The 26401-nt window shown below is 43.6% G+C and overlaps 2 protein-coding genes across 13 annotated transcripts in view; one reads left to right on the plus strand and one right to left on the minus strand.

Moving 5' to 3' along the window:
- Nucleotides 1-92: 92 nt before the first annotated feature.
- LOC133397980 (oocyte zinc finger protein XlCOF6.1-like) overlaps nt 93-26401 on the minus strand; it is a 31036-nt gene continuing 4727 nt past the window's right edge. For 3 of the 9 annotated variants that reach the window (XR_009767710.1, XR_009767717.1, XR_009767718.1), the window contains 3 exons: nt 26356-26401; nt 25547-25702; nt 23906-25303 (listed from right to left, as the gene is read on the minus strand). The exon at nt 26356-26401 is cut by the window's right edge and continues 32 nt beyond it. The gene's annotated coding sequence lies outside the window, so the exon portion shown is untranslated. Of the gene's footprint in view, nt 110-23905; nt 25304-25546; nt 25703-26329 lie in introns of those variants that run through there. The other 6 variants (XR_009767713.1, XR_009767714.1, XR_009767711.1 and 3 more) reach the window with 6 other exon arrangements.
- Nucleotides 7691-16462, plus strand: LOC133397978 (zinc finger protein OZF-like). Of its 4 annotated transcripts, XM_061669484.1 has the most exons (4): nt 8470-8646; nt 9082-9111; nt 9206-10772; nt 14792-16462. In XM_061669484.1, exons 3-4 carry the CDS (start codon nt 10646-10648, stop codon nt 16021-16023), a joined length of 1359 nt encoding a protein of 452 aa, XP_061525468.1. In that variant the 5' UTR covers nt 8470-8646; nt 9082-9111; nt 9206-10645; the 3' UTR covers nt 16024-16462. The 4 variants fall into 4 exon arrangements, with proteins under 4 accessions (XP_061525471.1, XP_061525468.1, XP_061525469.1 ...); XM_061669487.1 differs by lacking the exons at nt 8470-8646; nt 9082-9111 and adding an exon at nt 7691-7844 and having other exon boundaries at nt 10618-10772; XM_061669485.1 differs by lacking the exon at nt 9082-9111 and having other exon boundaries at nt 10618-10772.

A 26401-nucleotide genomic window follows, 5' to 3' on the forward strand; every position in this document is an offset into this window, starting at 1 on the left:
TGTGTGGGAATTCTTCCTCCTCCTCTTTGATGTGTTGAACCTCTTCGTCCTCATGTGATGAGAGGGGACACTGACTGCTGCTGCTCCGGGTGAAGATTTTCACTGATGTCTGCATGACAAATGAAGACAAACACAGATGGGTCAAATCTCATTTGTTTACAACATTTACAACCTCCTCGACCCTGTTTACACGTTAGCGCCTTCAACCAGAGATCCCATCGAGGAGACGACTAGAACAACAGAGAACCGCTTAACTTGCTGGCTCGTTACCTCGTGGGCTAGCGAATGTAATAAACAGTTAATTTTCCCTGAAGTGTCGCCGTTGTTTGAGCCCACGCATGTTGCATGTGGTCTTGGTAAATTGGACGGCTCCGACACTGGTGCCTCCCTCCGTGTGCCCGCCGCCGGTGTGGAGCGTGGCTGTCCAGTTTACCACTGCCTCGCTCCATGCACAACGCGTGGTAGCCCAAATAACATTAAACTTCAGGGAAGATGTATTTTGGGGATTTTAGGCTAGTTAACTGCACATTGTAGTAGTATAAATGGGCTGTTATTATTACTAAGTAACTCACAATCATGGCGGATAGGCACTGATAGATTGACAGCGCCTGGTACTTACAAAGTGAGGGAGGACCAACTTATAGTTTGCAAGAAAGTCTAAGAGGGCTTCGTTTTAGGCACTGGGGGAAAAAAAAAACCAGAACTGAAATGGGGAATGATTTTAAAGGACCTGCTGTATGGGGGTTTAGCGTGTCCATAATTCACTTACAAGTTTTCTTTTTGTATTTTTTGCTCAAGAAAATGAAACTATCAGTCATTTTCAATAACAATCAGTCTGAAATGCTCCACACTTGCAGCATTTCATCTTTTTCCCCTCGCATTTCTTCTCTGACACACCTTCTTCTTTGCTGCGTTTAACGCGGTTTGCAAACTATATTAGTTCATTTTCGCCATATTCCTGCACTATGTTTGCTTCACTTTCACCCCCTTTTCCCCACATTGATGACCTAAGCGCATTTTCGTCATGCGTTGGCTTTGTTCAGCTTCACAAGTAACACTTTCCTGCCATTATCCGCACTAGCCGATGTGCGGATACCGGTAACACGTTGACAAAAAAACAAGATGGCTGCCGGGGTGCAGCCACACAGTTTGGCAGGTCCTGTGAGTTTGCTTAAAAAGTCATCCAAAGATCAAATAGGACCATGGATTATGCAATCAACGTATTCCGTTGCCGTTTGGATAACCCTCTATCTTCTGCTAAGTTCAACGTGTACAAGAAAAAGGGGCACTCTAACCTTGTATCCAGCCAGATGGAGTCAGCACATGCTATTCACAAGGGTACTGGACTATGGCCATGCTAGGCCACCCCCAGGTGAGCAGGAACAGGCTGTCACAGGCAAACCACTCCTGGGTGTTTTTAATCTCTTGCTGATACTTCTTTTGGCTGGTGATGTTGAACTAAACCCTGGGCCACTGCTAGCTGGGCCTCCACCTCTGCTACCTGGGCCAACATCACTGCCAACTGGGCCTTTACCTCAAGCAGCCGGGCTAACACCAATGCTAGATCAGCTAACATCATTGCTAGCTAGGCCTCCACCTCTACCGGCTGGGCCTCCACCTCTGCTTGCTGGGCCTCTACCACTGCCACCTGGGCCAACACCACTGTGAGTTGGGCCTCCACCACTGCTGGCCGGGCCTCCGCCTCTGCTGGCCGGGCCTCCGCCTCTGCTGGCCGGGCCTCCGCCTCTGCTGGCCGGGCCTCCGCCTCTGCTAGCTGGGCCTCCGCCTCTGCTAGCTGGGCCTCTACCACTGCCACCTGGGCCAACACCACTGTGAGTTGGGCCTCCACCACTGCTGGCCGGGCCTCCGCCTCTGCTGGCCGGGCCTCCGCCTCTGCTGGCCGGGCCTCCACCACTGCTAGCCGGGCCTCCACCTCTGCTAGCTGGGCCTCCACCTCTGCTAGCTGGGCCTCCACCTCTGCTAGCTAGGCCTCCACCACTGCTAGCTTGGCTTCCGCCTCTGCTACCTGGGCTTCTACCTCTGCCAGCTGGGCTTCCACCACTGCCGGCTGGGCCTCCACTACTCACTGCCGGCTGGGCCTCCACTACGCACTGGGCCTCCACTACGCACTGCCGGCTGGGCCTCCACCACTCACTGCCGGCTGGGCCTCCACCACTCACTGCCGGCTGGGCCTCCACTACGCACTGCCGGCTGATGCGGAAGCTGGCAGCGTAAAGCTATATGCAAACATTGCCAATAAAAGAAACAGGGGGCTTCCAAACCCCGCAATACTAAAGCACCGGAAATGCAGGGTGTTCCAAACCGTTAATAACTCTAAATTAATATGGGACTCAACACGTAAACCAAAAGGCATTCTTTGTGCACACTTAAATATACGAAGCATTTTAACAAAAAGTGATCAGGTCACTCACCTTCTCACTGACTCAAATATTGACTTCCTCTGCCTATCTGAGACATGGCTCCATGAATCTTCGCCCTCAGCAATACTATCTGTACCTGGTTATAAAATGTTTCGAAAGGACAGACAGGGTTCTAAGGGAGGAGGTGTTATGATTTATGCCAAGGACACTTTTAATTGTAATGAAATACATGTTACAGATGAGAATGGATTAGAATTTCTTGGACTAACTGTTTCTTTGTCACAGCAAATGTCTTTTATTCTTGTAGTTATTAATAGGCCTCCCTCATCAAATGCCGCTTTTTATGAAAAGCTGGAAATTTTACTGAAACAACTCAATCTTGCAAAAGAGATGATAATAATGGGTGACCTAAATGTTAATTGAGAAGTTAACAAAGTTAGGAAAAAATTGAAAAGGGTATGGATGATATGGATATGACTCAGGTAATTAATGGCCCTACAAGAATTACAAACTCCACCCGAACTCAGATTGATCTAGCTTTTACTAATAGGCCAGAAAGGATCTCGAAGCCATACAATATGCTCACAGGATTGTCTGATCACAATCTTATAATGGTCACAAGAAAATTAAAAAAGCGCTTCAAACCCTTGGCCACCACTGAATCCAATAGGATACCAAAACATGAACAACAACATTTCCAAGATTCTATCCAAGAAGTAAACTGGGATGTATTACTTCCTGGTAAAAAAAATAGATGAGGATTGTTCTAAATTTGACAACAAAATACAATAAATTATGATACAATTTACACAGATAATAAAACTAAAAGCTAGAAAGAATGGCCTTCCTTGGTTAAACACATTTATTCTGAAACTGATGAAAGAACGCGATCATTCCTTGAAGTTGTCGGTCAAATCAGGATACAATAGACAGCACTTTATTTCACTGAGAAATAGGGTAGTGAAAGAAATAAGAAAATCTAAAGCTGACTTTTTCATTTCTGCTTTGAATAGTGCGAAGGGAAATTCAAAAATAACCTGGAATTATAATAAAAAACGATTTGGTGATAAACAAAATAACAAAACAAAACTAATGCAAATTAAATTAAATGGAAACATCCTGACGGAACCTCAAGTGATGGCTGATGCTTTTAACAACTACTTCATTGAATCTGTGTCAGAAATCTCTTCTAGGTTTGCAGTAAAACAAAGGAAGGAATACCCTGCATTGTCTGCAACGCAGTTCTTTACTATTACAATTACTGAGACCAAAGTTATCGATTTAATTCATTCACTCAAACCATCTAAGGCAAAGGATGTTTTTGGAATGGACACGAACATGCTCAAAGATCTAGGTTCAAGTCTTGCTACTCCTATTGCCTCAATCATTCATCTTTCAATTTCATCTGGTCACTTTCCAAAGGCCTGGAAATCTGCTCTTGTTACCCCTGTCTTTAAATCTGGTGACTCAACTTGTCTGAATAACTACCGGCCTATAAGCATTCTTCCATTTCCAAAGTTGCAGAAAAATGGGTGTCAGAGCAGATTGTCCATTATTTAAACAGCAGCTCCCCCTCTCTCCATGCCATGCAGTTTGGTTTCAGATCCAAGCATTCCACTGAAATGGCTACATGCCTCTTCATTGAGAAAATAAAATCTTCTCTCGACAAGGGTGGAGTTGTAGGGGCGGTGTTCTTGGACCTCAGGAAAGCTTTCGATACAGTAAATCACTCTGTTCTTCTTACCAAGCTCTCAAAATTTTACTTCTCTCGCAAAGCTGTGAGCTGGATGGAATCATATCTGCATGACCGAACACAAACTGTATCAGTTAACAACTGCAGATCAGAGTCTCTTAGGCTAGCCTCTGGAGTCCCTCAGGGATCAATATTAGGCCCCCTTTTATTTAGTCTTTATATCAACGATTTGCCCACTGTTTGTTCTGAAGCAGAGTGCGTAATGTATGCAGACGACACGGTTTTCTTTGTTCATGGTCGGTCCAAAGATACTGTTGCTGCTAAACTCACTCATACAATGTCCTGTGCCACAACTTGGTTGCAGGAGTGCTGTCTACAGCTAAACGTTCGAAATGAAATGTCAACTGAAGCCACAAAAATTTACTTATATTCAATGATTCTTAGTCACTTTAACTATTGCATAACCAGTTGGTCCCAAGCTGGTCAGAATGCAAAAAAAACATTAGAAGTTTTGTACAAACAAGTAATATAAGTGATGGATAAAAAAACCAAGGCACTATCATCACTGTGCAATTTAAAAAAAATAAAGTCTTTTAAACTGGGACAGTCTTCACATATGTATTTCATGTGTTTTATGAAATTGCATTGTCCCCTTTCAAATAAACTGATTTAAAAAAAAAAAAAAAAAAATTAACAGTCAACTACTGAATATACCAATAGGGTCAAACTGGGAGGGCTGGCAGTGAACAAGTTAAATAAATGGATCCCCCAGGCAGAAAAAAATCCTCGAGCATTTGTTGTCCTTCAAGTCCTCAAAAAACTCGAGTACTCATTGCAACCTTATAAAGAATGACATAAAATCAATTGGGAATGGTATAATATCCATAAGAATGGGTGCAGTCATATGTGGTTCAGTTATTGGCTATTAGAAATGGTTCTAATGGAATATTAGCATTTGAATCCTGTGCAACGATTTATTCTTATCGGGTCGTAGCGGACACTTTTCTCCTAATATGGTTTGAAGAAAGAAACGCCAATGTCAATGTCTAGTTTCATATCAAATCAAAACAGGCAGAAGATTAGAACATAACAGAAAAGTGAGACCACATCGCTTGTAACAGCATGTGGTTGTTTCTAAGTAACGGCCAGAAAAGGCTGTCTACGGATACAGTGCCATGAAAAAGTAGTGGTACCTATCACAAATTCTGACATTTTTGCATAGTTTCCCCACTTTAATGTTTAAGATCATCAAGCAAAGGTAAATATCAGACAAATATAAACCACGTGAACTTAAAATGCTGTTTTTAAATGCTGTTTTCATTGATTAAGGAAAACAAAAACTTCAAAGTCAACTGGCCACCTGATTAAATTGTGAAATAATTGCGGCTCATCATAGTTTTTGGTTAATTTTCACTGATCACACCCAATCTGTCCTGACAAAATCAACTCATATAAAATCTAAAAAAGCTGCAACAAAATGACACGATCCAAAGAAATTCTAGAATAGTCGATAAATCAAGTAATTGACATCTATCAGTCTGGAAAGGGTTAACAAAAGCTATTTCTAAAGCTTTAGGATTCCAGCGAACCACGGGGAGCGCCATTAACCTCAAATGGAGAAATCATGGAACAGTGGTGAACCTACCCAGAAGTGGCCAGCCTCCAAAGATTACCCCAAGAGAACTTCAGCAATTTTCAGCATAATTTGATTGACAGGTGAAGGTCTCACATTACAGGCCAGCAGGTCGAGGGCAGGCCTTATTTTATGAGATATGCGAACACCAAAGGCATGAAAAAGGTGGCAAAAAATAAAAACATTGTCTGAGGTCTGGGGAGCTGATAAATAAGCAATCATTGATAAATAAAAGTTGCGAGCAACATTTAGATCATTGTAACGGAGTAAAAGTACCGTTACTTCTTAACAGCAGAAGCGCCGGAAGTGTTTTTTTTCTGGTCTCGTCAACTCCTGTGATTTATCCAAAGCAGGTCCCGGGCGCACAGGTAGAACCTCAGGCCGAGCCGCTCACATATTAGTCCGCCGCGGAGTAATATTCAGAAATTACACGTGTGTGGATGGTAGATGTGTGGAATGATCGAGCTACCGGCGTTCAAGGAGTAAGAAACAGCTTATGACGACAGCCCCCCTGTTTGTTGAGCTCAAGCTGAAACAACCTTGGGTTCTGCAGCAGGACAACGACCCAAAACACACCAGCAAGTCCACCTCTGAACGGCACACCACACACCAGCAAATAGCCGAGGGCATTTTGAAAGCACGTCTGCGCGGCTGCTAACGAGCCGCTAGCTGTTGTCACAGACACGCTCCGACCTCCTGATTGGCTCAAACATGGAGGGTTTGACGACGTGTCTAATCCTGTGTATATAAATCCTCATCCCGCTGGTATTCCAAATTGTAGCTTCACGTTCAGAGTAAGTCCTCGATAAAAAAAAATTTTTTTGACACGTTAGAGTTTACACCTTGTTGTAAATGGCATGTATTACAAAACATTAACAATCAAAATGGGAATTTTAAACGGCAGTCATAAAATCCTTGCACTCTGACCTTAAAAAGAAATTATGGCTAAATAAAAGTTTTTTAAAAAGGCAATTCGTAAAGATTAAACGCAAAAGTATTGTACCCAAAAAAGGTAACTAAAACTTTACTTAAGCAGTGATTGTTTCGCCTACCACGAGAGGAGCCCACGTACCACACTTGGGGAATCATTGCCATGAACCAGTTATTCGGTTTAGGGGGCAATCACTTTTTCCACACAGGACCATGTAGGTTTGGATTTGTTTGTGAATGTGAGAAAACGAATGGGTGTTTGTCGATATGTGCCCTGCGATTGGCTGGCGACCAGTCCAGGGTGTACCCCGCCTCTTGCCACAAGTCACCTGGGTTAGGCTCCAGCACACCCGCGACCCTAAAAGGATAATTGCTGTAGAAAATGAATGAATGGTTTGTAAGCTCGTGAAACCTCAACCTCAACCTTTTTAAAGAACCAATTGGATGGAAATCGTCAACGCTTCATGAGGCTTCATTTGGCCGTCACTATGACATATGGATATGACAATTCCACTCAAATATGAGCGCAGAAATATTTTTTAACACAAGAAGGTAGTTGGTAACGAAACAAGTGAGAGTAAAAAGAGTCCAAACCTGCTCTGTGTAACACGACACGAGGCTGCATGCGAAAAGCGTCCACAAGTTGACGTTGTGGCTCGTCCTCCTCTTTCGTTCCAGAAAATTCCTTCTCGCACACATTTTCCACACGATAATCACAGGTGATCTCTCATTTGCGATGCGTCTCTTTGTTAGCGGCTAGCGAACTTAACTAAGCTAACTAGGCCGAGAAGCTTCAACGGCCGTTCAAACCTCTTCGTGACTGGTTCTTTTCTTCTGGTCGAGGTGATTCTTCAATGATTAGGCCGAATGAACAGTTGAACAATGTATTCGAAACTACAGAGTCAAACAATATGACGTACCGTCCGGACGAAAAAAAGCGCGGAAGCTTTTTTCAACTTGTTTTGTGGCCAAACCTGCTTCCTGTCGTGACGTAATGGAGGCTCGGACCAATCCGATCTCGCCTCGGTGTCTGGGTGCCTTCGAACACTCGGTCCGAGGATTGCGGTACTCACAGAGACAGAGCGTGCTACATTTTTGATAACTTTACTCATGAACGTGTTGGCTATTGGGAGGGATACGTCAGTACATCCGCCATATTGGATGTGTCCGTTCTGCTCGTATCGAATGGCACCCTCCAACAAGAGCTGTGAGTTCCCGAAGTTTCCGGGGTGCAGAGAGCGCGCCCGGAGTGAATTTCCAAGCGCACCCTGTGTTGATATGTAGCGTGTTTGTTGTGTCGGTGCGACTGAGTGGAATGCAGCTATATGTTTATTAGGAAATCTGGGTGTGTATGTGTAATTGGATGTATCAAACATAACTCCATGCCGTGATATTAGCGTGGAGCCAATAGGTCGCAGGCGAGGATTGATTGCGTTTGCATGACGACACTCACAGATATCTATGATAGGTAGATACGACACGCCCATTTTGAGTTCTGTACAGACAGTGACGCTAAACTCGGGAGGTCAAAGTCGTTAGCGCATTCCACGTGTGTGGACGGCAAGAAAACCAAAAGACCAAAGATGCCGGTACACTGTGCCATTGTGCTGCACACGGTTACGTAAAACGAAAACGCTGCTCAATTATTACACGTGACTGGGAGTCCCTGTCACGTGTAAAAAAAACGTTTGGGTTTTTTCAAATGTGGTATATTGATGGCTTACGATTTGGCGTTGACAAAAAAAAGTCACCCTCATGAATATCGGTTAAGAAATTAGCAAGTTACGACTTAATTTTAATGTCATTCATTGCATTCCATGGGAACAACGACCTTTCCAACATGGCCGCCATTGGGCACGTTGGTGAGCCAGCCTTCTACAGCGCTATTGCTTACCTAATCTTCATATCTATGGCCAACACTCGTCTCAACCGTAACCACACGCGCTTACACGTGCTGCACTTAAAAAAAAGTCCTGAATTTGTACCAAACGTGCGGAATCCTCGTCACAGTAAGTCCATCTCTTCCTTACTGGACTAAGACATTATTCGTTCGGTCTACGTGTCCGGTTGAATTCGTCTGGTTGCACGTTGAAGCTTCTTGGCCTACTTTAGCTTAGCATGCTAACAAAGAAACGCGTTTTTTTTTTTTTTGTGATCAACACTTCGCCACGGAGAGATCAAGTGTGAGCGAGACGTGTTCTTTTCGCGTCACCTACTAGTAAAGCGTGTGGACCAGAATATAGAATATCATATTAACACCATACGTTTGATGATTCTCCAAAAGTACCGAAGTCACTGCAACTCCTTATTGAATGAAAATCATTTTATTTAATCTCCTTAATTTGAACATTGAAATCTCAGGCCTGTTAAAAATGTAGTTAGCAATGTGATCCAAGTACCATTATATTAATGTAACTTATTTTCCTTTCGGCTTGTACCTTTAGGGGTCGCCACAGCGCGTCATCCTTTTCCATGTAAGCCTATCTCGTGCATCCTCCTCTCGAACACCAACTACCCTCAAGTCTTCCCTCACGACATCCATCAACCTTCTCTTTGGTCTTCCTCTAGCTCTCTTGCCTGGCAGCTCCATCTTCATCATCCTTCTACCAATGTACTCACTCTCTCTCCTCTGGACATGGCCAAACCATCGAAGTTGTCTCCAAAACATCGAACCTCGGCTGTCCCTCTGATGAGCTCATTTCTAATTTCATCCAACCTGGTCACTCTGAGAGAGAACCTCAACATCTTCATTTCCACCACCTCCAGCTCTGCTTCCTGTTGTCTCTTCAGCGCCACTGTCTCTAATCCGTACATCATGGCTGGCCTCACCACTGTTTTATAAACTTTGCCCTTCATCCTAGCAGAGACTCTTCTGTCACATAACACACCTGACACCTTCCTCCACCCGTTCCAACCTGCTTGGACCCGTTTCTTCACTTCCTGACCACACTCACCATTGCTCTTGACCCCAAGTATAGTAGTCCTCCAGCCTTGCTATCTCTTCTCCCTGTAGCCTCACTCTTCCCCCATCACCCCTCTCATTCATGTACATATATTCTGTCTTACTTTTGTCTCATCTTCATTCCTCTGCTTTCCAGTGCATGCCTCCATCTTTCTAACTGTTCCTCCACCTGCTCCCTGCTTTCACTGCAGATCACAATGTCATCTGCAAACATCACGGTCCACGGGGTTTCCAGTCTAACCTCATCTGTCAGCCTATCCATCACCACTGCAAACATGCAGGGGCTCAGGGCTGATCCCTGATGCAGTCCCACCTCCACCTTAAATTCGTCTGTCACACCTACAGCACACCTCACCGCTGTTCTGCTTCCCTCGTACATGTCCTGTATTATTCTAACATACTTCTCTGCCACTCCAGACTGCCGCATGGAATACCACAGTTCCTCTCTGGGTACTCTGTCATAGGCTTTCTCTAGATCCACAAAGACACAATGTGGCTCCTTCTGACCTTCTCTGTACTTTTCCATCAACATCCTCAAGGCAAATAATGCATCGGTGGTGCTCTTTCCAGGCATGAAACCATACTGTCGCTCGCAAATACTCACTTCTGTCCTGAGTCGAGCTTCCACTATTCTTTCCCATAACTTCATTGTGTGGCTCATCCACTTTATTCCTCTATAGTTCCCACAGTTCTGCACATCACCCTTGTTCTTGAAAATGGCCGTTGTTAACCCGGGTCACGTAATCCTGTGAAATAATCCACATTTTTAATATATGTAGCTGTCATCTGGTTACATGTCGTTTTTCAGTAACGACTGGATTACAGTTTATTTTGTTATAAATCCTGAATACATAGCGGCGGTACATGTATTCCGTGACACCTGTCCAAGCCTGTTTGTTGCTCGTGTACCCCTGGTTGGGAAACACTGGTTTAACCCACAATGTCCAAATCTTCATCTTGATATAATTGTTTGACATGTCCGATTCACACTTGCTTTTCTCATCCCTCTAACTTGGAGCGTATAGTGCTGCTATCGTCGTGTGAAAATGTGTGCAAGAAGGACAGCAGAGTACGAGGAGGAACTTGGTGGACCAAAAGAAAAAAAGGAGCCACAATGTCAACTACTGGACGCTGTTTTCAAGCTGCAGTCTCAAACTGTGCAATTTAGAGCAGGTTGGTTCACTTCTCTCTCACTTGTTTAGGAAATGCATTCTAATGTTAATAATATTCCTGTGCTTATTTAAGGGCACTGTGTGACATTACATATAATTAGGGCTGCATTGATGAATCGGTAAAATGAATTTAAAAAAAAAAAGTTAAATTATCCATCCATCCATTTTCCATACCGCTTATCGTCACATGCTGGAGCCTATCCCAGCTCACTCTGGGCGAGAAGCGGGAGTCGATAATTCAGATTTGGCACCAAATTTCGTTATCGATTCGTTATGTCCCGTGATTATTACTTTAGCAACCTGCGACGTCATGCGATGAATACTTGCTGTAACAACACAGAAAGGACACACACACACACACACACACACACACAGAAGAGGAGGTGTGCCGTCCAGTTGTCTCGAGCGGATTCAAATATGGATGAGCCAAGGCAAGGCAAATTGATTTATATAGTGGATGTAATACACAAAGTAACTCAAGGTGATAGGTCTAGAACAGGTGTGTCAAACTAATTTTTGTCGCGGGCCACATTGTCGTCACGGTTTCCCTCAGAGGGCCGTTGACTGTGAAACCATGATAAATGTTTCGTCTCTTCATTATTACATACACACAACAAATTGATGGATACCGAGTTTTGAAATCAAAAGTCAATGATAATAGTTTGTTCAACTATTGCTCAAGTCACCATAAACGGAAAATGCTTGCAATGTCTCAATTCTACTATTTGTTATTTTATGAGAATTTGCGCGATAATCGTGCAAGTTGACAGATGATTTGCTTTCGCGGGTCACATGAAATGACTTGGCGGGCCAGATTTGGCCCCCGGGCCTTGAGTTTGACACCAGCGGTCTGGAAGGTTCATCTTGTCTTCTTCTTTTGAAGGGTTTTTGTATTTCATTTTTTCAGTCTTTTTTTTTTTTTTTTTTGGTTAACATACATGCAAATCGTATCGTGAGGCACCGCACATTTCCACGCTCATTTCACTCTTGATACATCTGAACTTTGCTGTGAAAAAGAACGTACGCCAAGTTTTTGTGCGTACGCACCTTTTATACATGAGGCCCCAGGAGTGGTCGAGTGCATGATTCTCAACTGGTGGGTCAGGACCCAGGTCTGGCTCCTACCGAAGAGATCTCTAATTAGGAACAAAGTTAGAGAGACATCTTTTAAGATTATCCATACATTTTCCATCCATCCATCCATTTTCTACCGCTTATTTGAGGTCGGGTTGCGGGGGCAGTAGCTTTAGCAGGGACGCCTAGACTTCCCTCTCCCCAGCCACTTCATCCAGCTCTTCCGGGGGGATCCCGAGGCATTCCCAGGCCAGCCGAAAGATGTAGGCTCTCCAGCGTGTCCTGGGTCGTCCCCGGGGTCTCCTGCCAGTGGGACGTGCCCGGAACACCTCACCAGGGAGGCGTCCGGGAGGCATCCAAATCAGATGCCCCAGCCACCTCATCTGGCTCCTCCCGATGTGGCAGCTCTACTCTGAGATCCTCCCGGATGACCGAGCTTCTCACCCTATCTCTAAGGAGGAGCCCGGACACCCTGAGGAGGAAACTCATTTCAGCCGCTTGTATCCGGGATATTGTTCTTTCGGTCACGTCCCACAGCTCGTGAGCATAGGTGAGGGTAGGAACGTAGATCGATCGCTAAATTGAGAGCTTCGCCTTTCGGCTTAGCTCCTTCTTCATCACAACGTATCGATACAAAGTCCGCATCACTGCAGACGCTGCACCGATCCGTCTGTCGATCTCCCGTTCCATTCTTCCCTCACTCGTGAACAAGACCCCAAGATACTTGAACTCCTCCACTTGGGGCAGGATCTCATCCTCGGCCGACCTGGAGAGGGCACGCCACCCTTTTCCGACTGAGGACCATGGTATCAGATTTGGGGGTGCTGATTCTCATCCCAGCCGCTTCACACTCGGCTGCGAACTGCTCCAGTGAGAGTTGGATGTTACGGCTTGATGAAGCCAACAGAACCACATCATCTGCAAAAAGCAGAAATGCAGTACTGAGACCGCCAAACCGGAAACACCCTCTACGCCTCGGCTGCGCCTAGAAATTCTATCCATTAAAGTTATGAACAGAATCTGTGAAGGGCAGCCTTGGCAGAGTCCAACCCTCACCGGAAACGAGTCCGACTTACTGCCGGGTATGCGGAACAAACTCTGACTCCGGTCGTAGAGGGACCAAACAGCCCATATCAGGGGGTTCGGTACCCCATACTCCCGAAGCACCCCCCACAGGACCCCCCGAGGGAAAAGGTCGAACGCCTTCTCCAAGTCCACACAACACATGTAGACTGGTTGGGCGAACTCCCATGCACCCTCGAGGACCCTGCCAAGAGCGTAGAGCTGGTCCACTGTTCCACAGCCAGGACGAAAACCACACTGCTCCTCCTGAATCTGAGATTCGACTTCCCGATGTATCCTCCTCTCCAGCACCCCTGAATAGACCTTACCAGGGAGGCTGAGGAGTGTGATCACCCTGTAGTTGGAACACACCCTCCGGTCCCTCTTCTTAAAAGGGGGGACCACCACACACGTCCACGCGATGTTGCAGAGGCGTGTTAACCAGGAAAGCCCTACAACATCCAGAGCCTTGAGGAACTCCGGGCGAATATCATCCACTCCCGGGGCCCTGGCACCGAGGAGCTTTTTAACCACCTCGGTGACCTCAACCCCAGAGATAGAAGAGCCCGCCTAAGAGAACCCAGACACTGCTCCCTCATGGGAAGGCGTGTCGGTGGAATTGAGGAGGTCTTCGAAGTATTCTCCCCACCGGCTCACAATGTCCCGAGTCGAGGTCAGCAGCGCCCCATCCCCACTATACACAGTGTTGATGGTGCACTGCTTCTCCCTCCTGAGACGCCGGATGGTGGACCAGAATTTCCTCGAAGCCGTCCGGAAGTCTTTCTCCATGGCCTCACCGAACTCCTCCCGTGCCCGAGTTTTTGCTTCAGCGACCACCAAAGCTGCATTCAGCTTGGCCAGCCGGTACCCATCAGCTGCCTCAGGAGTCCCACAGGCCAAAAAAGCCCGACAGGACTCCTTCTGCTTGACGGCATCCCTCACTGTTGGTGTCCACCAACGAGTTCGGGGATCGCCGCCACGACAGGCACCAACCACCTTACGGCCACAGCTCCGGTCGGCCGCCTCAGCAATGGAGGCGCGGTCCACTCGGACTCGATGTCCCTCGCCTCCCCCAGAACATGAGCGTTCCCAGCACAATTTGGTATATATACTTTTTTTTTTTTTTTTTTTTTAAAACAACTCTATTTGCTGTCGAGGCTGCTGCAGCAACCCACTCCAAGCAAAATTATCCACTACATTATTGTATATGAGAATAGCAATTATAGTGCCAAGGCATGGTATTGAATAAATTAAACATCAAAACTGAAATAAAAAGTTACAAATCACAATTATGTCATTTGAAATTATTCAAAGAGGGGCTGATTGAAAGCAAAATAAAAGCAAATAAAACAAACCAAACTGTACAATGTGATATATACAGATTTACAAAATAATGACATTCCGTAAAAGCACATGTTGAATAAAGGGTTCATAACGAGCTAAAAACAGGTGCAGCAATCATGTACAATATCCCTCCGAAACCTTTTAAACGGCGATGTTGGGATGAATGCGGTGAGGCTTTGTAAAATTATTTTTAACTGCATATTATGGTATTCACTTCACTGCTGCTGAAATTATTTTTACAAGAGGTCGCTCTTACATAAAAAAAGCCTATACAGAAAAATTAGCAAATGCCAATCCGGGGGGTAGGCAAGGGTCCCACGATATTACCTTTTTTGAGACTTTCTTCACTTTATTATTTTACACTTTTTCACATTTTATTGTTATTAACCCGCCCAGTTTTATTCTTTCCAACATATCAAACTATTCCTGCTTACACATCAACCTGAAATTAAAAATGTAAACCATAATACACAACATTTAAGTCACAACATGAGGAAAGACTTGCCAAACCATGCATGTTTGTCTTCTTGTGTCTTGCAGACATCACTGAAGATCTTCTTACTGAGCGGCAGGAGCCAGAGCCCCCTCACATTAAAGAGGAAGTGGAGGACGAAGAGGTCCACCACATCAAAGAGGAAGAGGAGCCCATTTCAATTGAAAAAGAGGAGGAAGAAACACGCCCCCACATCAAACGGGAAGAGGAGGCGGAGGATATCACCAAGTTTCCATCGACTGGTGCCTCTCTGAAGAGTGAAGATGAAGGTCAAAGTGAGGAGAGCAGAGGGGCGCAGCCTCCAAGCAGCAGCTCAAGTCAACACATGACAACAGAAGGTGATGGAGACCACTGTGGACGATCACAAGCAGACGGACTCTTAGCTCCACTATCAGATAGTGACGACATGACGTCACACTCTACACACACTGATGATGATGACGATAAACAGTCTGAAGTTAATGTGACATTTCAGACTGACAACAAACGATGGAAATGTTCTCAGTGTGGGAAAACATTTGCTAATAAGTGTAGTTTGAAACAACACATGAGAACGCACACTGGTGAGAAACTTTTTTCCTGCTCAGTTTGTGGTCAAAGATTCTCAAGGAAGGGAAGCTTAAAAATACACACAAGATTGCACACAGGTGAGAAACCTTTTTCCTGCTTAGATTGTGGTGAAAGATTCTATAAGAAGGAACACTTAAAAAGACACACACGAACCCATACTGGAGAGAAACCTTTTTCCTGCTCAGTTTGTGGTCAAAGTTTCTCTGAGAAGGGAAGCTTAAAAATACACACAAGAAAACACAGCACTGAGAAACCTTTTTCCTGCTTAGTTTGTGGTCAACGATTTACTCAGAAGGGAAACTTAAAAATACATACAAGAACCCACACTGGTGAGAAACCTTTTGCCTGCTCAGTTTGTGGTCAAAGATTCACTCAGAAGGGATATTTAAAAATACACTCAAGAACCCACACTGGTGAGAAACCTTTTGCCTGCTCAGTTTGTGGTCAGAGATTCTCTGTGAAGGGAAACTTAAAAAATCACACAAGCACGCACACGAGAGAGAAACCTTTTTCCTGCTCTGTTTGTCGTCAAAGATTCTCTGCGAAGGGAACGTTAAAAATACACACAAGAATGCACACTGGTGAGAAACCTTTTTCCTGCTCAATTTGTGGCCAAAGCTTCTCTTATAAGTATCAGGTTAAGACACACAAGTGTGCTGGTGAGAATAGCAGTGATCAAGATGCTTTTAATGAAAATGTAAATGTTTAATGTAAAAAGTCATTACTATGCTACTGACTTACAAAGCTAGTATTGCGGGCAAATGTAGAGAATTAGCAGTAGTGCCAAAATACTGTAAAGGGACTAGTTAAAGGTGAGAGGATGGGCACTTATTCCATCTGGACTCAAAGATGTCTACAGAAAAAAAGTCCTCCAAAATACATTTTAGAATCATTTACTGATGAAATATTTGATTTTCAGCCAGATTTTTGCCCGCCCACATTTTGGACTTGTCAGTCCGTCACAGCTTGATACATAACAAGCAGGAGCCGGTTGCATTTCGTCATTGAACTTCTGTGTTTTCCAGGTTTTAGTTTTTGCCCATATTCAAAGTCTGGATGAGTTTTTTGGACATTACATTATTATTAACGCAACTCCAAATACTGAGTGCAAAAGTGGCTAATGTGCAAATAAATGTGACTGAGCAGGATTGTATGACTTTTTTTTTTTTTTTTTTTTGCATCAGTAACTTGAAACTTATGACTTGGGCCTTACTTGCGTATGGTTTGCGCAACACTAGTGGTGGCGCTTTGTTAAATTGGCTAACATCGTGCAATAACCCGACTTTAATTGACTCCTCCCGGCTTGTCCTTCAGACTACCTGACAGAAACAACCATCGATTCCTTTTTTTTTTAATGGCGGCCGTTAATACGGCCCCCGTCGAGGGAGATGATGACTGGCTCTTTCACCGATAAAATTGGCCGCGATTTACCTACGTCCTCTCTTGAGCGTAGGAGATAAAGAATAACACTAAAGCAGGCCAGCAGGGATGGAATGCTTGGGTTTGCATTGCCGTATTTAAGAGAATCATTACAGAATTTATCTGCCTGACTGACTGGGCTTTTAGGTCTTCTTAATTTCTTCATGCCATTTATCTACTGTATATCTGTCCTCTTTTGGGGATAGAATGAAAAGCAGACGCTCTCACCACAGTGGCTGGTGAGCAAAAAGTTCATGTCAAAAGCCCTGGACCTGATGAATGGGAATATTTACATCGGCATGATGTTTGATCTTGAAACTAATGACTAATTAGCGGCCCAGGGTGCAGAAGAAGGAGGGCGTGCGGAGGCCGAGACTGCGACCCACCGGTGGGGCGTCACCCGATCCCGAAGCGACCAATCAAGACATAACAAGCTCTTATTCATGCCACCTTTGCTCAACCTTTGTGGAACATCTCATTGTTTTACAAAGGATGAATTCAACTCCACCGTGCAACTTGTTTTCTGGTGATGTATTTGCGCTTGTATTTATCTCATTCAGGTTGTCGCCGACGGTGAGAATCACTTCAAAGGCAAAACTCACAATGTTGTGGAAATTCTGTCCCCCAGTAGTCTTTATTAAATGTGAAGTTTGCATTATATATCCGGCGGCGTACATTATAGGCTACAAAAATAAATGTGTTGTCGGACTTATATTATCAGCTATTAACCTTCGGGGTTTCCATTATGTTAGACACTGTCATGGTAAGACCTGACCGCGTTGTGTGAGTTAGCGTAACGCAGACGTTTAAGGTGAACGTGTCAAAATACAGCATTCTGAATTGGGTTTAATACCACATGACTTGCAAAACTTTGCACGAGCTACCCGGGAGTTGAACTGAGAATCTTCTGATCCGTAGTCAGACCCGTTATCCATTGCTCCACAAAGGTATTGGGCCCTCTGTAACCCCCCTGTGGAGTATTTTCACTGTCCCACAAGCAAACTTCAGCAGCACTAAAGAAAGTCACTGCAGGGTCGCATTCCTGTCGTGACCCGGATTTGAACCAGGGTTGCTGCAGCCACAACACAGAGTATTAACCACTATGCAATCACGGGTTGGGTTGGTGGAACCTGGTGCGAAAATTTCTTTGCATTTTGGAGCCTCTTCACTGCGTCGGCATCACTGATTTTACTGACCACTTTAACCGGACTGATTTCGTCTTTCTTACTTTGCATCCACACCCAAGTGTCACCCTGTGTTGTCCTCCACAATGACGGGATTTCTCCTCCACCTTTTGGGCAACTCTATCTCCCTTGACGCACTTGCCGCAATGTGTCCATATCGCAAACCACGGACAACCGCCCGCTGACAAGCAAGCGACGAAAAAAAGCTGTTTCCACCCAACGACCTTTCACATGTGAGGCGAACATGATAACCACTACACTATGGAAACTGCTGCTTTACCTGTGAACCATGGCGGACTGGGCCACCATATGCTAAAAGGAGCTGCCAGCAAGTTTCACGTAACCTGGTGCGTCATTGCAATGGGATTTGCATATTCAAATATGAGCTACTCCGACATGTGCGCTCATTTCCACGTTAATTGGAATGTACGAAGGAAATGTGCTTGGATTCATGAGTACGCAGAGTTTCACAGATCTGAATGTTTTTGTGCGTACGGCGTTTTCTGGATTTCAGCGTCCGCCATGTTTTAGGAGGAAATCCACGCAGGTCTTTGTACATAAGCCCCTGATGACTCGTTTCTCCTGGATGTGTAGACAGCCTCGGGAGAAACAAGGATTTCCTACTGAAACATGTCGTACGCTCAAATCCGGAAAACCACGCACGCACAAAAATATCCAGGGGCCTCGTTCAGCCACAGTCGGCTTGCCGGGGATTTCGGCAGGGTCGGAGACCACCGACTTTTGGATTCCCATAAAAATGACTCGCAGTCAAGTCATCATCCTGAGAAGAAACTGCAGCATTGGCATAAGAGGATGCCAAGATTGATTGGGTCAAAGGCTTTTGACAAGTCCAAAACAGGTGGGCTGCCAGGTTGACAGGTGGTGGGCCACTTAGTCTCATTTGGATGTTTAGGTTGCTGTAGATTTTACCGTGTGTGCCTTTTTATTTTGTTGTGTGTGTGTGGCCTGTCCTCCCCTGTACCTGGGATTGTTAGTGACACCCTTTTCCTCTCCTCACCCTTCACTCTCATAGTTAGCCTTCTGGACGAAAACATATTGATTTATCCATCCATCCATCCATCCATTTTCCAAGCCACTTATCCTCATTTAGAGTCCCCAATTAACCTACCACACATGTTTTTTTGGGATTTTTTTTTTTTTTTTTTCCGATATTGTAGTTAATCGTTATGTGCATTTTCGTTCAGGATAGTTAAGAATATAGCATGTTTCGTCTGTTTTATTAGTCATTACTAAAACAAAGGCTGGAAATTGGTCTACAATTATGACATTTTTTTTTTTTTGAATATTTAGTAATACAAATGGTATATAAGGTATAAAAATAATAAATTATTATAACCTCTGTCAGGTTGCGACAAATAATAATGAATATGCATATCGCTTGTGTATCCCCTCACTTATACTCTTGTCGTGTACACTTCTATAATTTACATAATTCAAGCCAACACACTTCAGTTGTACAGTCGGGTTCATGACCCTTGTCCTACATGCTTCTTCTCCTGTCCTTGTCCTGTTCTATCTTGTCCTGTCCTTCCCTCACAGGGTGTAGCACTACAGCCCCATGCAACACTCATATTTAATGTTTCATTGTTGTCGATAATGTCATGATTTACTTCTTTCATCCTGTTTACAATTAGTGCTTTGTTTCTCTCTCCCCTCTAGAAACTTGGACCTGTTTAACTGTTCGACTGATTCTCAATAAACCTCAATTATAATACTAAGAAACCACAGCGGAAGCTTAACAACTCCACTGTGACACAGTAAAACTGTTTCGGCATAAAAGGGATACGGATTTTCCATTCTGCTTGACCTAAAAGCCGAACAGGACAATAACAAATCATGACAGGGAATTATTATTCATTAAATGAAGTACATTTGGGATTGGAGGAAACAAGTATAGATGAATGGATTAAGGATGTTTTTAATGTTTTGAATTGAAGTCAGAATAGGAAAGAAATATTATATATATATATAGTATGTAAATATGTGATTGATAATGGAACATTATTAGTCCTCTGTTATTTTCATTCATGATAAGTGAGATGTGAAGGTGGTATAGGGTTTTACGGCGTAACTGGTCTGGGGGTAAACAAGGGTGTTTATTGCAGTATAGCATATCATGTAAATCAGATAAGGGTGTGGGGGTGTGATGCAGGAAAGCTCCCGGCAGGGTGGATACTGATCCAGCAGAGACCAGATGTCGGAGAAGGCAATGGCTGCGGGGAGCCACTGTAAACATGAGCTGCAAGACTGCGGAGACGGCAAATGGCCATCATTTTGCAGGACAATGAGGACGTCAGATGGGACCATGGACCAATCAGACGACAGCGATTCCATACTTCCTCTTTCAAACATTGTATAAGTCTTTGTTCAGTCTGCGCTGTCTCTGCTGAGGCTAGGATAAGCGGAGCTGCCTAACCCAGAGCGCTGTAAAATGTATAGACTCCTCTGTCAGGAATAAATTGGTTGACTTTTAACACTTTGTTATAATTGTAGTTCTTCCACGAAAACGAACACGCATGGTAATAGATGATTATAAAATTACGGTTCCTTCAAATGGTGACCCAGTATGTGATCCTGGAAGGGCATTAGATAAAAAGACAGAGGAGTGGACAGGGATTCAATTGGACTGCAATCTCCCCGGTGCACCGACAGAAACCTGTTTGATTAAATCACAAATTCTGCACATTGGAAATTGTGAAATTTGGGAGACTTGTGGTACAGTTGTTTCATTGTCAATAGCTATTAGGACGTGTTGTTGTTATTGTTGTGTTAATCGGAAGTCAGGGTAACGAGGTTCCTGACAAACCAGGATAACAGAAGATCCTGGGAGAAAGTTGGGTAACAGTATCAGTTTCCCTCACTAACTTCTTAATATTGGGATGAAAACAATGAATTTGTATTTTTATTATTTTTACTTTTTTAGTTTTGCATTTACATATACATACAGACACACACACACACACACACACACACAACAGCCTTCTGACTTCTGTAATGGAATTTCAGTTGAGTGGATAACTAGTCTCAGTTTCAGAGATTCTACAACCCCAATTCCAATGAGGTTTGGACGTTGTGTTAAACAAACAAAAACAGAAGGCAATGATTTGTAAATCATGTTCGACCTATATTTAATTGAATACACTACTGATCAACTTTATTGTTTTTAGCAAATAATCATTAACTTAGAATTTGATGGCTGCGACACGTTCCAAAAAACATGGGACAGGGTCATGTTTGCCACTGTGTTACATCACCTTTTTCTTTTAACAACATTCAATAACCGTTTGGGAACTGAGGACACAAATTGTTGAAGCTTTGTCGGTGGCATTCTTTCCCATTCTTGCTTGATGTACAGCTTCAGCTGTTCAACAGTCCGGGGCCTCCGTTGTCGTATTTTACGCTTCATAATGCGCCACACATTTTCAGTGGGAGACAGGTCTGGACTGCAGGCGGGCCACAGTCCAGTACTCTTTTACTACAAAGCCACGCAGTTGCAACACGTGCAGAATGTGGTTTCGAATTGTCTTGCTGAAATAAGCAGGGGTGTCCAGGAAAAAGACATTGCTTGGATGGCAGCACATGTTTCTCCAAAACCAGTATGTACCTTTCAGCATTAATGGTGCCTTCACAGATGTGTAGGATACCCATGCCATTGGCACTAACACAGCCCCATACCATCACAGATGCTGGCTTTTGAATTTTGCGTCCATAACAGTCCGGGTGGTTCTTTTCCTCTTTGGCCCGGAGGACATGACGTCCACAATTTTCCAAAAACAATTTGAAATGTGGACTTGTTGGACCACAGAACACTTTACCCTTCGCGTCAGTCCATCTTAGATGAGCTCAGGCTCAGAGAAGCCGGCGGCATTTCTGGGTGTTGTTGATAAATGGCTTTTGCTTTGCATAGTAGAGTTTCAAGTTGCACTTAAGGCTGTAGCGCCGAACTGTATTTACTGGCATTGGTTTTCTGAAGTGTTGCTGAGCCCATGTGGTGATATCCTTTACACATTAATGTCGGTTTTTGATGCAGTGCCGCCAGAGGGATCGAAGGTCACGGGCATTCAATGTTGGTTTTCGGCCTTGCCGCTTACATGCAGTGATTTCTCCAGATTCTCTGAACCTTTTGATGATATTATGGACCGTGGATGATGAAATCCCTAAATTTCTTGCAATTGTAGATTGAGGAACATTGTCCTTAAACTGTTCGACTATTTTCTCACACACTCGTTCACAAAGAGGTGAACCTCGCCCCATCGTTGCTTGTGAATGACTGAGCAATTCAGGGAAGCTCCTTTTATACCCAATCATGGCACCCACCTGTTCCCAATTAGCCTGTTCACCTGTGGGATGTTCCAAACAGGTGTTTGATGAGCATTCCACAACTTTCTCAGTCTTTTTTGCCACCTATTTCACCTTTTTTGGAATGTGGTGCAGCCATAACATTCTATGTTAATGATCATTTGCTAAAAACAATAAAGTTTATCAGTTTGAACATTAACTATCTTGTCTTTGTAGTGTATTCAATTAAATACAGGTCGAACATGATTTGCAAATCTTTGTATTCTGCTATTAGGGACTAAAGTGTCAGAATTTACAAACTTGTGAGTTTTTGTAATTGTCAGCAGGTCGGTTTGTTTTACTTTGTGTTGGGAGCAAAAATTTGACTTAGAATACAGTATAATTCATTTATTTGATATATACGTCACAAAAACATTGGATAAACCAGAGGCATAACTAGATAGGGTTAGACAAATTAAGTGATGCCAGTAACGCGTTACAAAAAACAAAGTTACGCGTTACTCCAAAATACCGCCATGTTGAATAACGAGCAAAGTAACGTGTTACTTTTCCCGGGAAAGTAATTAGACTACAGTAACGTCTTCAAAATAACAACTAGTGATGTTACAGGTTGTGCCGAGTCTTCGAGGCGTGTGTGGAGTAACGAAGGGGGCGTGTCTGCGAGGCGCCTCTCGAGGCTTGCTTCATTTGGGGGAGGGGCCGGAAACGATGACATCCAAAACTCGCACTCCAGCCACTCAATGGCATTTAACCGTTCACGCAGACAACTTGCACGTTGACGTGCACGCGCAAACGCTCACACAACTGTTGCCTCCATGGACCACATTCGGGGTCCATCTATCAGTTAAGATTAAATAAGTTTACCGAGAATGGTGTGCTTGTTTACGTTTAGGTACTTACTGTACTGTGTTGCCAACTACATTAATATTGAAGTTATTGGTTCATCTTGAAGACATCATTCTTTAACCCGTGTGCCGTACATTACCAAATAATGGGTACGGCACCATTTTTATCATCATCATCTTCATCAGTGTGAGCAGAGTGTGACATCATTTTGTCACTCTCTCATCCTCCACAGTGCCCCACCTTCGCAGTTTCTTCATTTAGGCCTTGTCTCTTTCCAATGGATTAAAGATTAAATTAAATTAAAGATAATTAATTCTTTCTAATGAGGGAAATGGATTTGATATTGAGTCACCCTCACTGTTTGAAGAGGTATTTTATTAAGGATCACAAATACACTTTATAGTTTAGCACCACAAGTTAAGTTTCTTTAGTCTTAATTCAATTCGTTTGTGCCGAAAGTCATCGACAAAAACAGAAACTTAAAACTGAAACTGTAAACGAAAAAAAAATAATAATAATTGGCACGTTTGCGATTTAAAAAGTTTTGTGTCAATCTTTGTTTCACTTTTTCCATTAAAACAATTTGAGTGAATCTTTTTAGCACAAATCTGATTCCATAGTAGTGGCCCAGAAAAATATTGCATCGGTCGTGGTTTACCACTACCATAGAAAATGAATGGGATTTGGTTTTGGGCTGTTGAGCTGAACTACTCACGCTGCGCACGCGGACTCGAGTTCGATTCCCTGACGGCAAGGAGGTTTTTGCGTCAGCTTTCAGCCATTGGTGAAGCTGTTTTTAATGGCAGATTTGAAAAAAAAAAAAAACACAGGCCTTGTTTCCACCCGGTTTCAAACAGAGGACCACCTCCACCTCATGTCTCAAGTCCCATCCCGCAGACCTCAACCACCATCAGGCCTGGAACTAAGGAGAATCATTTCAAAATAAAACAGCTTCCATTTCCGGTTTCAGCATCGTCATTTATGCACAGTATTGCTTCCTTCATTTACACACGCCTTTCATTCCTGGTTGCAGCATTTTCATCTTTTATGTATCATTCACTTAATACTTTATTTAAGAAGTGAAAAACGGTAGCGGAACTCTTCACCGCTGAAGCTTAAATAAAAACAAATAACAGGCACATCAAAATCTGAATTTACCATTGTTTCATTTCGGTTAGTTAGCAACAGAACAGCTCGGCCATTCTGCATGAAGTCCACTATACATTGACAATTGTCTCATTTACTCTTCCGCTATGCAAGCATTCTTCGCAGAAATGTTTGTTTTGAATTTCACCAATCAGACATTGAAATAACAGTTTCATGACAAAAAAACTAATACATCGTTTTGCATGCGCTGCGATTGGCTGGCGACCCAGTTCAGGGTGGACCCGAAGATAGCTGGGATAGCCTCCAACACGCTCGTGACCCACGTGAGGATAAGCGGTAAAGGATATTTAACATACAGTTTAATGTAGTACAGCTTTATTTTTTGCCATTTTTAGGGTCCTGGCAGACACTTTTTAAATGATCCTCGACTGAAACATCTTGATTTTTCTATTTGTTTCCTTACGACACGTTTGGTGATAATCTTCTTGTAAAACAGAAGACTGCAATGGTGACATTTGTTTTTTTTCTTTTCAAGCTGCATACTTTTTAAAAAAATTTTTTATTGACAACAGAACTACTTGTGTGTTCATGTTTAGGGAGATCTAATCACTGCCAAGGGAGACCATTGCTCTGGACTGTTGACCCCAAGTATTAGAAGACCTCCACCCTCACTCTTCCCCCACCACCCCTCTCATTCATGCAGATATATTGTCTTACCTTGGCTAATCTTCATTCCTCTCCTTTCCAGTGCATGCCTCTACCTGCTCACTGCTTTCACTGCAGGTCATCTGCGAACATCATGGTCCACGGGGGATTCCAGTCTTACCTCATCTGTCAGCCTAATCCATCACCACTGCAAACGGGAAGGGTCTTAGGGGTGATCCATGATGCACTCCCACCTCCACCTGAAACTAACATACATACAAACTAACATACATACATCTCTGCCACACCAGACCTCCGCATGCAGGACCAGTTCTTCTCTCACATGATTCTCTGCTCTGCCTTGTCTTCTTAATCTTCCTCTCCACCACCAGTCATCCTACACACCACCATCCTCATGTCTAGTCACACTCTACCCTACCACTACCTTACAGTAAGTAACCTCACATACTATAAAGAAGGGGAAGAAAATGAAAAAAAATATATACTGCTTAGTTTTTGTGTGAACAGCAACAGATTACATGACACTTTTTTGTATTTTCAATAGATGTTTGAGGCAGAGCAGAACCTTCTTTGCAAAACAAATATTCATCCACTAATGTTGGAAACATATGTTTGTGAAAAGTAGAAATTCTGTTGTTTTATGTGTATGTCAATGCTTTGTCAGATTAAATGTCCAACTGCATTAACCACCTTGCAGGCCGGCAGCCGCACGCGCATCATTGTCAGCTGGACCTGGATGAATACATGTCAAATATGGCTGAGAGTTGATTCTGAAAAATCCATGTGGTTCACCCGCTTCAGCTCATTCCACTTCAATGTCTTTCTCTGTTTGGCTGCATTCTCCACCTGAATTGAAAATATATACATATACAGCACAATGTTTTTGCAGTTCCGTAGCTCCTCGATGAGAATAGACTTTGAACTCCGTAAAAGTAGTTCTGCCTGTGTCGAGCAGCAACCTACGGCTGTATCTGTATCAGAGTGGACTTGGTGCGTGAGAGTCAACTGTTGCGATATAGTGTTGTTTCGTTCGCGAACATTTTGTTCAAAATAACAAATCTTTTCAGTAACTGTAATGAACTGAATTCATTTATGAAATGATTTCGTTCTTTGAGCTCTGCCGCCGTTAGCCAGCCCGCTCGGACCGGAAATAGAAGCATTCGAGCACGCTGGGACCGGAAATGGAAGCGTTCTGTGCAGTCTCGACGTGTCAATTGAGCTATTGGGGCAGAGAAGAGCCGGTCAATTTAAAAAAAAAAAAAAAAAAAAAAAAAAAAAAAAAGACACTGACACGCAAATTGCAACACAACAGAAATTATATAAATTGGTCATTCTTTCTCTGCGGCCCAGTAACAAATGCCTCACGGCCCGGTATCGGTCCAATGCAAAAATAATGATTTAGTGTTTGTGAATCTTTATTTTTTCTCAAGAATTGACTCGATTTATGACTCCTTCGTAGCTCTTGTAACAAACCTTATCTTCGGTTAAATAGAACCCACCGGGCACGTTAGTTGTCACGCTGGCACCACCTTTGACTGCTCTGGT

This window comes from Phycodurus eques, chromosome 23 (assembly GCF_024500275.1).
Source record: "Phycodurus eques isolate BA_2022a chromosome 23, UOR_Pequ_1.1, whole genome shotgun sequence".
Classification (NCBI taxonomy): Eukaryota; Metazoa; Chordata; class Actinopteri; order Syngnathiformes; family Syngnathidae; genus Phycodurus; species Phycodurus eques.